The 17,345-nt window shown below is 41.6% G+C and overlaps 1 protein-coding gene across 1 annotated transcript in view; it reads left to right on the top strand.

The window, feature by feature from the left end:
• The first annotated feature begins 2,160 nt into the window (after positions 1-2,160).
• The window catches only part of LOC139391159 (vascular endothelial growth factor receptor kdr-like), an 80,240-nt gene continuing 65,055 nt past the window's right edge, over positions 2,161-17,345 (top strand). Inside the window, exon 1 of the mRNA XM_071138720.1 lies at positions 2,161-2,760. Within this exon, the coding sequence (XP_070994821.1) occupies positions 2,700-2,760 (61 nt within the window). The 5' untranslated portion in view covers positions 2,161-2,699. The remainder of the gene's footprint in view (positions 2,761-17,345) is intronic.

Here is a 17,345-nt window from a genome sequence, read left to right on the forward strand (position 1 = left end):
CGTGTGTAGAGCTGGCCCTCTTATTGTGTTTCCTACCGCAGATTCTAAAATAAAACGTCTTAAAACCCCTCTCCTTTCAGCTCTCCACTTCCAGCAATTGTTTCTGCCTGAGTCTTATCTAGCTTCCCTCCCTTTCCCAAGGGTAATGTGCCCTGTTCTCTGAAGACTATCACATTAGTGAACACACTGGATAGCAGCTAGATCCTCACTCTGGGTGGGACATGGTGACCACATGACCAGTCTCACACGTTCTCATGTGGTCAGGAACAAAAGATTTGATGAAGAAAATAACATTGTTTCATCATATTATGAAGTCGGATTACATACAAATATAATATATCCTCCTGCCTTTTTGTCCTCTCTCCATTATCTGTGGTCAATGAGATGTCTCTATTTATTCTTCACTCAGCCCATAATCATGGCCTCTTTAGAGGATTATGTAACCCATAATCATGGCCTCTTTAGAGGATTATGTAGCTCATAATCATGGCCTCTTTAGAGGATTATGTAGCCCATAATCATGGCCTCTTTAGAGGATTATGTAGCCCATAATCATGGCCTCTTTAGAGGATTATGTAGCCCATAATCATGGCCTCTTTAGAGGATTATGTAGCTCATAATCATGGCCTCTTTAGAGGATTATGTAGCCCATAATCATGGCCTCTTTAGAGGATTATGTAGCCCATAATCATGGCCTCTTTAGAGGATTATGTAGCCCATAATCATGGCCTCTTTAGAGGATTATGTAGCCCATAATCATGGCCTCTTTAGAGGATTGTGTAGCTCATAATCATGGCCTCTTTAGAGGATTATGTAGCCCATAATCTTGTGGTAGGCCAATCTATGAGTAATTTTTTTCAAGCTTTTTATTTTATTTTTATTGACACGGAAAATCGAAAAAAGTAGACATAAAACATACCACAGGACAGGGTATTCTTGATGTATGATTGACTTATGTGCGTCAGTAAAAGTGATTGAACCTGCATTTCTGGACATATTATTTACCTTCAATAATCTGGTAAGGGTTTTGATGTTTATTATACAGTCACATTCATGATTAATTCCTTCTATCTAGAGGTTGAGTTAAGTCATCACACACACTTGCAGAGCAAATGGCATTACTCCCACTACAAGTTGAGCTTTATAAATTCTTTCCCATGTTCTCATGTGCCATATCACGATTTTTTCCCACTGCAGGGGAAGGAAGAATGTTGTTCTTCACAGATCATGGCGTAAGTAGTGGGTCTCACCTATCAGTTGTCCAGGGGCCGTGAGGGAACACAGCCAAGATTGGCTCTGCCATACTGCACTGCTGCTCAACTCCTCAGAATGGTAGGTCATGCAGGTCTTGAGTTGTGATGGGCGGAAAGGTGAGGCAGGATGTTCTTATTTACAGTTCCTGCCACAGAGAGCTGCCAGAGCCATTTGTTGTAGTGATTGAGGAAAACAGTCTGCTGCACATCCACACACCATGGGGTGCTGCTTGGGAACAGAGGTCTCCTGCCACGTACAGAGTGTTACCGGTATTTACATTTGATATAAAAAGCTGCATATCCTGTTTCCAAAGTTAAAAATAAATCCAGCAAATATTTATTGTAAACATTCGGACCGATACCTTCTATCAGATATGACAATGGTTGTTTACTTTTTGAAAGAAAAAAACATCTCTGACATGCTGATGGGTACCCCAGACAAGATCATCTCTACTTTTAAATACTAGGATTACTATTTTCAATTGATCAAGGTCAAGGGCAGGCACACAACCAAAGTAGCCGGTTTTACATTCACTTGTGACTTGTTTTGGGCAATAAAGGGCTGTGTAAATTGGTGAATTGGGAAACAGTAAATTCAAGAATTGAACTTCACTGTAATATTGATGTTGCACTAAATGCATCTGTTTTTTGGTGTCTGACTGGTTCATTAAAATTCTTTCTCTTCCTGTCAGTGAATTCTTTCAAAGGTTCTTCACGTCATTCAAAACCAATAAAACAATACAAATGTTTGATGTAGAATAGGTGAGGCCAACACGTCATCAATAAATAGAAATATAATGTAGGCTATTCACATGTCATATACAGTGAAATGATGTAGAAAGTGATTCTAGAACGTCACACTGTCACTGCAGTTTGTCTTTGACGTTGCGTCCTTCCTCTGTTCTTCACTATAAAGAAGCGCGTGGACTGCAAGCAGTGCTGAGTACAGGGGCGGGATAAGAACTTCTCAGACAGTTGCACATGAATTAATCTACACTACCGTTGTTCAGAGGATGAATGGCTGATTTTGCTCTGTTTTGTTTAAAATCTGAGGCGTTTGTTTTATTCTACAAAATATTTTAAGAATCACCCACATGGTGGCAATGCTTGTTTAAATTCCTTTCACTCAGTTCCTAAGAGTAGAGGGAAAACGTCGCACAGGTCGCACCTGCACTCATCTGTCTCTTCAGTTGCAAGTACTAGTCGGAGTGGAACCAAAACTGCACAGGGGAGCTGTCCTGCAAAACAAGCTATGGGATACGTGGACAACTGCTGAGTTTCTTACATTTTGATCTAAGGATTTTTTGGATTAAAAATTAAAAGGACGCATTTTCATTTATATAACTTTTGGACTGTTACCTGAGAGACTATATCGCGTTTTATTCTCAGCCAACACTTTTGTCTCTTTCTTGGGATTTTCTGGGGGTATCACCGGTGGTGGACAGAATGGCCCCGCTCAACTGTGCCAAACTCTCAGTCGTCTTTCATTTAATCACAACTATAAGCGGTAAGAATTATTCCATATGTATCCAGAGAAGGTTTCTCCTTTTATAATTATGTTCCTTGAAGTCACTTAAAGTTAATGTCTCTACATTTGGTGATTTTTTTTTCTGTATGAATAAATTAAGATTGATATTCACATGTGGTCTGTTATTATGCTGGAATGCAGAGTATTAATGAGCAGAAGGCGTTTTTCTATTCAATTTGTTTCGAATGGTTTGAAGAGATGAACTAAGTTTGTTTTGGACTTGTATCCATTTACGAAATATGAAGTTGATGTTGCAAGGATAATCTTGTTTAAAGCGTGACCATATCACACGATCCAACTGAGTTAAAATGTCACCTGTTGCTGAAGTTGAATGCACATGTCGTTGAAATTGAGTCATTATGATGATTCAAGTTCATTGAAACATCCAACAATCCAAGGTTGAGGTTCGGCAGTTAGGAATCCATACACGTATGGACATTGCAGTACAACTTGTCACCAGTAGAGGTAGTCACTTTCCATTGAAGAGAGGATGTAATTGAGTAAACGCTGCTGTGGTGTGTTACCTTGGGAACTTATTACCTATACCTATGAGTTTATTACCTATACTTACCTATGAGTTTATTAGGTATATCTATGAGTTTATTACATATACCTATGCATTTATTACCTTTACCTATGAGTTTATTGCTTATACCTATGAGTTTATTACCTATACCTATGAGTTTATTACTTATACCTACAAGTTTATTACCTATACCCATGAGTTTTTTATCTATACCGATGAGTTTATTGCCTATACCTATGAGTTTATTACCTATGGATACCTATTAGTTTATTAACTGTAACTACTATTAACTATTAACTGTAACTACCTATGAGTTTATTACCTATGAGTTATTGCATGTACCTATGAGTTTTTTGCCTATACCTATGAGTTTATTAGCTATACCTACCTATGATTTTATTTTCTACAGTACTGGTCAAAAGTTTGGACACCTACTCATTCCAGGGTTTTTCTTTATTTTTAATATTTTCTACATTGTCGATAGTGAAGACATCACATAATAGTGAAGACATCAAAACTATGAAATAACACATGGAATCATGTAGTAACCAAAAACGTGTTCAACAAATCAAAATAGATTTTATATTTGAGATTCTTCAAAGTAGCCACCCTTTGCCTTGAGGACAGCTTTGCACATTCTTGGCATTCTCTCAACCAGATTCATGAGGAATGCTTTTCCAACAGTCTTGAAGGAGTTCCCCCATATGTTGAGCACTTGTTGGCTGCCTTTTCTTCACTCTGTGGTCCAACTCATCCCAAACCATCTCAATATGGTTGAGGTCGGGTGATTTTGGAGGCCAGGTCATCTGATGCAACACTCCATCACTCACCCTCCTTGGTCAAATAGCCCTCACACAGCCTGGAGATGTGTTATGAGTCATTGTTCCTGTTGAAAAACAAACAATAGTCCTACTAAGCGCAAACCAGATGGAATGGCGTATCACTGCAGAATGCTGTGGTAGCCATGCTGGTTAAGTGTGCCCTGAATTCTAAATAAATCACTGACTGTGTCATCAGCAAAGCACCATCACACCATCACACCTCCTCCATGCTTCATGGTGGGAACCACACATGAGGATATCATCCGTTCACCTACTCTGAATCTCACAAAGACACGGCGGTTGGAACCAAACATTTTAATTTGGACTCATCAGACCAAAGGACAGATTACCACCTTTTTAATGGCCATTGCTCATGTTTCTTGGCCCAAGCAAGTACCTTCTTCTTATTAGTGTCCTTTAGTAGTGGTTTCTTTGCAGCAATTCGACCAGGAAGGCCTGATTCAAACAGTCTCCTCTGAACAGTTGATGTTGAGATGTGTCTCTTACTTGAACTCTTTGAAGCATTTATTTGGGCTGCAATCTGAGGTGCAGTGAACTCTAATGAAGTTATCCTATGCAGCAGAGGTGAATCTTGGTCTTCCTTTCCTGTGGCGGTCCTCGTGAGAGCCTGTTTCTTCATAGCGCTTGATGGTTTTTGCAACTGCATTTGAAGAAACTTTCAAAGTTCTTGAAATTTTCCACATTGACTGACCTTCATGTCTTAAAGTAATGATGGACTGTCATTTCTCTTTGCTTATTTGAGCTGTTAATGCCATAATATGGACATGGTCTTTTACCAAATAGGACTATCTTCTGTATACCACTCTTACCTTGTCACAACACAAATGATTGGCTTAAATGCATTAAGAAGGAAAGAAATTCCACAAATTAACTTTTAACAAGGCACACCTGTTAATTGAAATGCATTCCAGGTGACTACCTCATGAAGCTGGTTGAGAGAATGTCAAGAATGTGCAAAGCTGTCATCAAGGCAAAGGGTGAAGAATCTCAAATACGAAACACTTTTTTTGGTTACTACATGATTCTATATGTGTTATTTCATAGTTCTAATGTCTTCACTATTATTGTACAATGTAGAAAATAGCACAAATAAAGACAAACCCTGGAATGAGTAGTGTGTCCAAACTTTTTACTTGTACACTATACCTACCTATGACTTTATTGCCTATACCTAATGAGTTTATTAATTATACCTATAAGTTTATTACCTATACCTACCTAATGAGTTTTTAATTATACCTACAAGTTTATTACCTATACCCATGAGTTTTTTACCTATACCGATGAGTTTATTGCCTATACCTATTTATGAGTTTATTAGCTATACCTACCCATAAGTTTATTACCTAAACCTACCTTTAAGTTTATTGCCTATACGTATGAGTTTATTACATATACCGATGAGTTTATTACCTATACCTATTTGTTTGTTGCCTATTCATATGAGTTTATTACCTATACCTTTTAGTTTATTACTACCTATGAGTTTATTACTTATACTTACCTATGAGTTTATTACCTATACCTACCTATGAGTTTATTACGTATAATTATGAGTTTATTATCTATACCTTATTAAGTTTTACTGTTCCCACTTCATCTCAAATTTGGTGGAGTTATTTTGCAGATGTATTACAGTTAACTAGGCCCCTGGAGGAGGTGAAATATATTTGAAAACAGAGCCAGTGTTTTCAGTTATGGTGAAAATGTTTATTTCAGCATTGTTATCATGTGGATCCAGAGTGAAAGGTTGTTCAACATCTTGAGAATAGAATGTGTTTCACAAAGTAAGCCACATTGTTATCACTTGCCAGTTCCATATAATAAGGCATACATGGAGAAAATTGGAACACTGAAATGGATATTATAGCCCTCCCTTCAGCAAAATATATTTTACGCAAACAATCTCTGAACGCTTAAAAAAAACAAGTGACCCTCCCCTATACCAAAATAATAATGAACACATAAATGGGATAGCAAAGAACATGCCTACTGTTTACCCTCACTTCTTGGACAGACCAGAGCCTTACATATGCAGTTTTAGGAACTGTTTTTTGTCCTGTAAGCATTACATGGCATTGCAGGAATTTTGATAGCGCACAGGGCTTCAGGCCAGATGGTTGTGGGATCACAGACCACTGTTACCAAGAGAAGGGTTGGAAAGATCTGTAAAAGCATTGAATTAATCTATCCTTGTATTTGCAGGTCTGAGAACGCATGACCATTAATAAACTTTTCATGCAATTCAATTTTTTTTTACATATTAGCAGTGTCTTTTTAATGTAACAAAAATCACCGACATTACGGGCTAAGAATGGACAGAGAGCTAGGCCTATGTGTTCATCTCATCATATTTCTCTAATGCCAAATCAGTGTGTCTTGTTTGCAACAAAAATAATTAAATCTGAGATGTCATTAGGAATCTGAGCATGGTACTTTCAAAAGTTAGGCCTACCTTTCCACCCCAGACAGAGTAGGCCTACCTTTCCACCCCAGACAGAGTAGGCCTACCTTTCTCCCCCAGACAGAGTAGGCCTACCGACACAGAGAAAAGCTTTAACTGCTGGCTACTCTTCTTCCGTTGCTTAACCCAATGAGAGAAGTGTTTCCCCAAAATCTGTCTGGGTTAGGGCCTCCCGGGTGGCGCAGTGGTTAAGGGCGCTGTACTGCAGCACCAGCTGTGCCATCACAGGCTCTGTCGTAACCGGCCGCGACCGGGAGGTCCGTGGGGCGACGCTCAATTGGCCTAGCGTCGCCCGGGTTAGGGAGGGCTTGGTCGGTAGGGGTGTCCTTGTCTCATCGCGCACCAGCGACTCCTGTGGCGGGCTGGGCGCAGTGTACGCTAACCAAGGTGGCCAGGTGCACGGTGTTTCCTCCGGCGCATTGGTGCGGCTGGCTTCCGGGTTGGATGTGCACTGTGTTAAAGAAGCAGCGGCTTGGTTGGTTGTGTATCGGAGGACGCATGACTTTCAACCTTCGTCTCTCCCGAGCCCGTACGGGAGTTGTAGCGATGAGACAAGATAGTAGCTACTACAACAATTGGATACTACTACTAAAAATTTAAAAAAATGTAAAAAAATCTGTCTGGGTTTAAACTAGGGATGCACGATATATCGGTGAACATATTGGAATCGGACGATATTAGCTAAAAATGACAACATCAGTATCGACCCGATGTCTAGTTTAACGCCGATGTGAAAAACCGATGTCAAAGCTGCCGTGCATGCCTATATAATGTACAGGTACATGACGTAATAACGCCACATCAAATTTTTCTCTACACATGCAACACAGCATTCCTAACCTAGCCCACAATGTCTGCTGTGTGGCTCGAGCAATCAACAAGTCGAGCAGTCATTTGAAAGAGGAAGAAAATTTCAGCAAGACAACTCAAAGGTGAAATCCATTAAAGCCAAGATAATGGAATTCATTGCCGAATTCAACCGTTCTCTGTCGTGGGTGATGTTGGCCTTCGTCGACTGGTCAAGCACTGGTACACAATACCAAGTGCGCTATTTTTCAGATGTTGCACTATCGAAGTTACACAGTAATATCGTCACTACTTTTAGCTTCACAACATACATACTATGGAATGCCGTTTGGGTCTTTGCCTGTCTAATAAAATACAGTAGCACTGTCAATACTGTACAAAAAATCTGCAAACAAGCCAACACCGGCCACGAAAGATGTGTTTCATCACCGCTTTGGTAATAAAGCATAATTTGTTCGACCGCAACTTCTGGGATAGCTAGCTTTAGCTTGGTACCTCGCTAGCACCAATACAACCAGCCTGAAAACAATGACCAGTAGAAACTGCAGCCATTTTCATTATTCTTAGCAATGATTTAGGAATCCTTGTGAATAAGTATTAGCTAGGTTGCCACTTGTTGTTCATCTATTGAAATTGAACTTCAGCTCATGAAAAAAAATAGCTAGCCAGCTACTTAACCCTGTTCCCAAAGCAAACGTTATAAGCAGCCAGCTAACTTAATCTGGCTAGTGAGGTTTGACCGGACCAGGTTATGTGTTGTGAAGCTAGCCACAATAAGGATTAGGCACAATAGTGGAATTTGCGGTTTGCCTTTAAAATAAAAGTGTGTCATTGACAGTGATGCAAATGAATATAAATAGTAGAATTATGCCATACTTTTATTTTGAAGGCTAACCACAATGTCAATTTTTGTGGCTAATCTTTATTGTGGCTAGCTTCACATAGATGGGTCCGACCACCATTAATCAAATAAGAACTGTCTTATGAACGAGGGTTATTTTATATTATGACACCTAGCTATATAAACACAGCAAAAAAAGAAACGTGTTTTTCAAAGATAATTCGTAAAAATCCAGATAACTTCACAGATCTTCATTGTAAAGGGTTTAAACACTGTTGCCCATGCTTGTTCAATGAACCCTAAACAATTAATGAACATGCACCTGTGGAACGGTTGTTAAGACACTAGCAGCTTACAGACGGTAGGCAATTAAGGTCACAGTTATGAAAACTTAGGACACTAAAGAGGCCTTTCTACTGACTCTGATAAACACCAAAGAAAGATGCCCAGTGTCCCTGCTCATCTGTGTGAACGTGCCTTAGGCATGCTGCAAGGAGGCATGAGGACTGAAGATGAGGCCAGGGAAATAATTTGCAATGTCCGTACTGTGAGACGCCTAAGACAGCGCTACAGGGTCGACAGGACAGACAGCTGATCGTCCTCTCAATGGCAGACCACGTGTAACAACACCTGCACAGGATCAGTACATCCGAACATCACACCTGCGGGACAGGTACAGGATGGCAACAACAACTGCCCGAGTTACACCAGGAACGCACAATCCCTCCATCAGTGCTCAGACTGTCCTCAATAGGCCGAGAGAGGCTGAACTGAGGGTTTATAGGCCTGTTGTAAGGCAGGTCCTCACCAGACATCACCGGCAACAGCGTTGCCTATGGGCACAAACCCACTGTCGCTGGACCAGACAGGACTGACAAAAGGTGCTCTTCACTGACGAGTCACGGTTTTGTCTCACCAGGGGCGATGGTCGGATTCGCGTTTATCGTCGAAGGAATGAGCGTTACACCGAGGCATGTACTCTGGAGCGGGATTGATTTGGAGGTGGAGGGTCCATCATGGTCTGAGATTGCAGGCAATCTCAACGCTGTGCATTACAGGAAAGACATCCTCCTCCCTCATGTGGTACCCTTCCTGCAGGCTTTTCCTGACATGAGCCTCCTGCATGACAATGCCACCAGCCATACTGCTCATTCTGTGAATGATTTCCCACAAGACAGGAATCTCAGTGTTCTGCCATGGCCAGCGAAGAGCCTGGATCTCAATCCCATTGAGCACGTCTGGGACCTTTTGGATCGGAGGGTGAGGGCTAGGGCCATTCCCCCCAGAAATGTCCGGGAACTTGCAGGTGCCTTGGGGAAGAGTGGGGTAACATCTCACAACAAGAACTGGCAAATTTGGTGCAGTCCATGAGGAGGAGATGCACTGCAGTACTTAATGGCTGGTGGCCACACCAGATACTGACTGTTTCTTTTGCTTTTGACCCCCTTTGTTCAGGGACACATTATTCCATTTCTGTTAATCACATGTCTGTAGAACTTGTTCAGTTTATGTCTCAGTTGTTGAATCTTATGTTATTTACACATGTTAAGTTTGCTGAAAATAAACGCAGTTGATAGTGAGAGGACGTTTATTTTTTTGCTGAGTTTAGTTAGCTAGCTAACTGTAGCTACTGAAACAGATTATGTCGTTTTGCTATGTTTTTGGGGAAGAACATTGTTTGCATCCATGAGCTAGCTAGTTTTTTTTGAGGACCAGCACTGTAGATGCTCGAAGCAACTTTACCAGCATCATAGCATATGCATCGATGAATCGTTGTGAAATATGAAATACGAGTGATAGTGTAATCAATGTGTAATAACAAAAAATGTATGAACTCGTTTAATTATTATGTGACGTGCAGTCATATTCAGATCCTGATTGGTCAACAAGCTTATTTGACACTTCAAATAGTGTTATGATTTGATGTGTATCTTTTTTGACATTAAAAGACCCCAAAGGCATTCCATAGAAATCCTGGTTGAGAATGAAATGACTGAACAAATGAACAACGAAACAGCAAAGCAAGTAAGTGAAATAAATAGTTTTTGATGATGTTTTACTGGTAATGGGGAAATACGTAAATGCCATCAAAATCATTTTGGGGTCAGTGTGGTGTGTGTGCAACCTTTGTTTAACTAGGAAAGTCAGTTAAAAACAAATTCTTATTTACAATGACGGCCTACACCGGCCAAACACGTACGACGCTGGGACAATTGTGCGCCACCCTATGGGACTCCCAATCACGGACGGATGTGATAGAGCCTGGATTCGAACCAGGGACTGTAGTGATGCCTCTTCCACTGAGATGCAGTGCCTTAGACAGCTACGTCAATGTGTAATGTGTTAACTGTTTAACTGTAGTAGAATGCTTGAAAGGCCGCAAAAAAATTTAATATCTGTTATCTGTATTGTTTTTTTGGCAAAGAAAATATCGGATATCGGTATCGGCCTTTTTCAAGAATATTGTATTTCGGACCATAGCTTATAGGCTATGGATCGTTTGATTGAGACCACACTACAGTGGCTTGCGAAAGTATTCGGCCCCCTTGAACTTTGCGACCTTTTGCCACATTTCAGGCTTCAAACATAAAGATATAAAACTGTATTTTTTTGTGAAGAATCAACAAGTGGGACACAATCATGAAGTGGAACGACATTTATTGGATATTTCAAACTTTTTTAACAAATCAAAAACTGAAAAATTGGGCGTGCAAAATTATTCAGCCCCCTTAAGTTAATACTTTGTAGCGCCACCTTTTGCTGCGATTACAGCTGTAAGTAGCTTGGGGTATGTCTCTATCAGTTTTGCACATCGAGAGACTGACATTTTTTCCCATTCCTCCTTGCAAAACAGCTCGAGCTCAGTGAGGTTGGATGGAGAGCATTTGTGAACAGCAGTTTTCAGTTCTTTCCACAGATTCTCGATTGGATTCAGGTCTGGACTTTGACTTGGCCATTCTAACACCTGGATATGTTTATTTTTGAACCATTCCATTGTAGATTTTGCTTTATGTTTTGGATCTTTGTCTTGTTGGAAGACAAATCTCCGTCCCAGTTTCAGGTCTTTTGCAGACTCCATCAGGTTTTCTTCTAGAATGGTCCTGTATTTGGCTCCATCCATCTTCCCATCAATTTTAACCATCTTCCCTGTCCCTGCTGAAGAAAAGCAGGCCCAAACCATGATGCTGCCACCACCATGTTTGACAGTGAGGATGGTGTGTTCAGCTGTGTTGCTTTTACGCCAAACATAACGTTTTGCGTTGTTGCCAAAAAGTTCAATTTTGGTTTCATCTGACCAGAGCACCTTCTTCCACATGTTTGGTGTGTCTCCCAGGTGGCTTGTGGCAAACTTTAAACAACACTTTTCATGGATATCTTTAAGAAATGGCTTTCTTCTTGCCACTCTTCCATAAAGGCCAGATTTGTGCAATATACGACTGATTGTTGTCCTATGGACAGAGTCTCCCACCTCAGCTGTAGATCTCTGCAGTTCATCCAGAGTGATCATGGGCCTCTTGGCTGCATCTCTGATCAGTCTTCTCCTTGTATGAGCTGAAAGTTTAGAGGGACGGCCAGGTCTTGGTAGATTTGCAGTGGTCTGATACTCCTTCCATTTCAATATTATCGCTTGCACAGTGCTCCTTGGGATGTTTAAAGCTTGGGAAATCTTTTTGTATCCAAATCCGGCTTTAAACTTCTTCACAACAGTATCTCGGACCTGCCTGGTGTGTTCCTTGTTCTTCATGATGCTCTCTGCGCTTTTAACGGACCTCTGAGACTATCACAGTGCAGGTGCATTTATACGGAGACTTGATTACACACAGGTGGATTGTATTTATCATCATTAGTCATTTAGGTCAACATTGGATCATTCAGAGATCCTCACTGAACTTCTGGAGAGAGTTTGCTGCACTGAAAGTAAAGGGGCTGAGTAATTTTGCACGCCCAATTTTTCAGCTTTTGATTTGTTAAAAAAGTTTGAAATATCCAATAAATGTCGTTCCACTTCATGATTGTGTCCCACTTGTTGTTGATTCTTCACAAAAAATACAGTTTTATATCTTTATGTTTGAAGCCTGAAATGTGGCAAAAGATCGCAAAGTTCAAGGTGGCCGAATACTTTCGCAAGGCACTGTAAATATCCTATTTGCGGAAAATCAGAGATCAGGGGCAGCATTGAGCACACATCAATATATAGCCTAATAAGCAACTATTTTTTTTAACACTGAGAAATATAGACATTTCATCAATTAGAAAATGGCATGACTCTCCCCATGAATAGATTTTAAAAATACTAATGGCATGACCCTCCCCCATTTTCCTCCAGGTAACCATTCTGTACATTACGATCCATCCCTAAACAAGATGGAGCAGTACTTTCTCTACATTCTGTCTTGCCCGGTGTGCAACACAGATATGTCTTCCTCCCAATGTCCGAATTAACATCACATCCAAACAGAGGAAATACTGGCCCCTCCCTCCCCTGCTACTTTTTCAGTCTCTCTAGTTTATCTACACTGTTTCCAAGTAGATTTCCTTCACTGTCCACACGCAGAGCATGGGAAAATCACAAGGAAGAAACAGACAAGGGGTGGGGAGGGCAGGAGGCACCCTGGAATTGTTCTGGCCGATAGAGGTCACGGAAACGTGACACGCTACGTTCTCATTGAAGCACCAATGTATGTCAAGCCCCAATCTCAAGACAATGAGGCTGAGCAAAGGTGGACCATTGTTTCTGCATGGCGGTTGGCTATATGGTAGAGCCATTAGTAGTAAACTCATCTCAAGACTGAGGCAGATGTGGAGAGGTTTGGTCAGTGGGACAGGTACGGTACAGCACTACAGGGATGGGGGGGGGGGGGTGATTTGTCCTCTACAATCTGAAATAAACCCAACTAAGTTGAATAATAGGCATCTATCTATTCCTTGGGTTAAATGCGGAACACACATTTCGGTTGAATGCAACTGACCAGGTATCCCCTTCCCCCCTTTCCATTATAGTATTGGTGGTGCTACCTTGTTTAGCATTGAGATTGTTGGTGGATTTGTAAGGCAATGCTGGTGATAGGTGAAATAGGAAGCGTTGATTACACTGTAGATGCTTGAAATTGGTAAATCCTCTTTCCTATTGCTTTTCCCCCTGACACACACACACACACACACCAAGCGTCTCTGTTTCTCTTTGATTGACAGCCAACACAGCCACCAGTGCATTGTTATTCCAATGTGAAATGTGAACTGAGCTGTGGGTGTTTGCAGGTTCCTCAGATGTCTTACCTCTCCTGTGCATGATGGATTCTTGTATTGGGAGATTTCTACCAGCACCGCAGAAGCACTTCAGTTGAATCTGGATGTTCAGTTGCTGTTGCTGTTGTTAGCAGGGATGATAGCAGCATCCCCCTCTATAAGACATGTACATCTCTCTTGCTGAGCCAGCTGTATATTTAGTTTTAACCCCTGCATGGGATTTCAATTTCAAGAATCCCCCTGGCTTACACAGTGGAAGAGCTCGTAGGAATCTCAATATACAGGATCTTCCTATAGTTAACCACGTTTAATTCTATATAACCAGGAAAAGCTGACTGGCCACCCATCTTGGCCAGATGTTCCTTTATTCTGCTTTTTTAAAGGGGAGGCTTGTGCATTCTGTCTCCAAACTCCCAAAGCTAATCTACGGACTAATAAAAAAGTCTCTCTTACTGTTGTCTTAACCATATTGTTGGCAGAGTGCAGTGCTTTCTGAAGGACCCGGTGTGAGAGTGCAGTCACAACAGTTAGAAACTCTAACTGCACAGTAAATAGTAGTAGCAACTTGTTATTTTGGCAGTACTCTTGTCGTGGTTTTCAGGTCTCCGTTGTACATCTGCCACCAGAGCATAAAAAATCTTGTGAGTTTGTCTTTATGTTTTTCTGTTCTGAAAGACTCAAACTAGAGACAACTCACCGTGAAATACCACTGTCTCAGAACGAGATCGCAGCGGGATGGCTGCATCGTCACACTATGAGGCAATGAATTTGAGGGATATAACAGTACAGGACAGGTTAACCCCAAAGTAACCTTACAAAACCAGGATAGCCCACCAACTGTGAGCCAGTAAAGCCTGGAAATGAATAATGGAACATTTTAAGTTCCTTTTCTGGGAAATTCACAGCAGCATTAAAGCCAGTCGCTTAACCAAAATATATTGTGATAAATGTGTGGAAATATTGTAATGTTCCATTGAGGTAAACATGGTGGCCCTGAGCACCACAGTGCAATACAGGAAGCCAGTGATCATGTCAGTGGCCACTGACTGACTACCGCTGACTACTGTTGTGCTTCTCTGCTATATCCATGGACACACTGCAGCGAAGATGACTCACAAGCCTCTGACCTTTCTCTTTCATAAAGGAGTGCGCCCCCCCCCCCCCCCCCCCACCATCCTCTCTCTCCCTTTGTTCTCCATGTTGGACATACAAAGAGATGGAGTGGCAAGGTTAAACGAGGGAGTCATTATTCCACATTGTTGTTTTTGCCTTGAAGACCCCAAAAAAGATCCTCACTCCAGAGATGGCATTGCTGGTACATGGTAGGACGGGAAGCACAGGGAGAGGTGTACCAGCCGCAGATGAGGGAATTCCGTACATTATACCCTGCACTTTAAGTTGTGACTGGGGATTTCCTCACAAACACCGTGACAGTACAGTCATCTCATACCGTAATAAAGAATAGGGTTTTATTACATAGTATCAGACATGAGCTGTTGGCCGCTAGCCCGGACTGCCTGGCACAGCCACATTCAGACTCCCACTCTTGTTCTCTCACTCGCTCTTGCTTTTGTTCTCTCTCTCTCTGTCGATCTCTCTTCCTCTTTTAGCAGATTCACATTGGGTTCAGCAGTTTCTTACCCAATGGATTCAACATCATGAGATAGTTGTTGTATTACACAAGTGTTTGGCAGCACAGCTGAAACTATTTTGGGGTTTTTCAAGAGCACACTGCTTTCCATGGGGACTAGACACAAAGGTAGGGTTTGGATTAGTTTAAAAACAGTCAAATGTTGGAATTGGTCATTGTTTGGAGGCCTTGTTTGTTCTCTGTTTTCTGTTTGGCTTGACCACAAACACTTCAGAATAGAACTTGGAATCCCATCATATGGAAGCAAAAGTCCTTCCTGGAAATGTAGCGACTGCGATGTCCTGTGCTGTTTTCCCAGCTTTAACCTGTAACGTGTACGCTAAGAATACAGAGACCACATTTAATAAATAACGGAACATGAAACACAACAAGAAACACGAGTAGCATACAGACATGAAACACAGAAACAGAATCAATAACGCCTGGGGAAAGAACCAAAGGGAGTGACAGATATAGGGGAGGTAATCAGGAAGGTGATGGAGTCCAGGTGATTCTCATGAGGTGCAGGTGCGTGTAACGATGGCGGCAGGTGTGTGTAATAATGAGTAAACTGGCTACATCGAGCGCCGGAGAGCGGGAGCTGGGGTAGACGTGACATAACCTACAGGTGCAGGAAAATAATTCTGCAGCAACAGAAAATGTGAATTATTATGTTGATTATAGTTTATGGACTTTTTAATAGAGGTTGATAAGGGCAAATCAAGTCTGACATTTTAAAATGGGAATTGCAAACTTTAGAAGCCTTTTTAAACCTATAGTACAAGTTAGCATTTCCTGGTAAGGATGCAGGCGAAAAAGAAACACCTGAGCGGGGTCAAATGAAACTGAAGGCATCTTCTTTGCTTTTCCTCTGAAAACCTGATGCTTCCAGTTTGTACCGACCCTGCTGAGGGTGCCCCAGCTCTGCACAGAGGGAGGCTTGGAACTTATGAATGGGGGGTCCCAGACTAACACTGACAATGCCAACTGCTGTTTGATAACTGGCACAAGAGCCCAACACCAGCCAGCAGAGTGAGCTGAATATGGCAACCTAGAGAGACATCAGATAGTGGTTCCATGTCCATAAAATCCAATGCATTTATGTAGGATTCATAGAGAGGAACTGGTTGACTGTAAATGGAGGCATGGTCTGGTTCAATGTCTGTCCTCTTCTTTAATGTCTCCTAATGAGAACTGAACCAGCACAACAAGCACAATTTCTAGCATTTCCAGGCGTTCCACTGGAGGAATGCAGCACACAGCTGTTCGCGGGGGGTTGTGGCGGGGGGCCTGCTGAGGTCAGCGCTGGGCAGGCAGGTGGGGGTAGGATGGGATGGGAGGCTGTGGGTGGAGAGCGACAGGGACAGGGCAGGGAGTGGAGGGCTTGATAAAGGGGGTAAGCCGGGGGGGGGGGGGGGGGGGGGCTTTTTAAGTGGGCTGCCAGGGGCCCCTGCTGAACCATCCATCTGTAGTTTGTTATAGTGCAGAGCGGGGAAACTGTTCTTGGTTCCAAAGTTGCTACATTCATTTTTGGACTTCATTTTTGAACTTATAAATGCAGGATATATACGCACTGATTCTTGAAGAATATAACTTATAAATGCCTCATGAGTTTAGTTCAACTGTTGTACCTGATCAAAAGCTCAAATATAAGCTTGTTTTACTCCAATGTTTGTAAACAATGTAAATGTAAACAAACACTGTATAACCTCAAAACATGGTTAAAACTCTCATTTTGATATCATGGTTCATGTTCAGTCCATGACCATCCACGAGAGTGGTTGCATTTCTCTAGGTCCATCCCTTAGCTTGGTAACGTAATATCAACAGTAGTGTTCCAGACACCAATATATATATATATATATATTAACATTAATGGAAAGTTTTCTAGGAATCTCAGTGTACATTCTTTTTTCTCAGCTCGTGTTCAAGATGCGCCGGCAAATTCTTCAAGGCCTTTGTTTATGTACATCGATCTATCCATATGGAAATACACACATGGGCAATAACAACTGAGTAATATCTACAGACTATTAATAACGTGTTTGTCTGGAGATTCTGATCTCTGATTATGTTTCGTAGAAGTATTAAAGAGAGCGATGTGGTATACGTAGACCCTATACTGGTAGTACTCTGTCATACTGAGAGGAATGTTTTCATCCCTTTGAAAACCTTTGACCACATCCCTTCCCCTCCAAATAACCTTG

Source organism: Oncorhynchus clarkii, chromosome 31 (genome assembly GCF_045791955.1).
Source record: "Oncorhynchus clarkii lewisi isolate Uvic-CL-2024 chromosome 31, UVic_Ocla_1.0, whole genome shotgun sequence".
NCBI classification, from domain to species: Eukaryota; Metazoa; Chordata; class Actinopteri; order Salmoniformes; family Salmonidae; genus Oncorhynchus; species Oncorhynchus clarkii.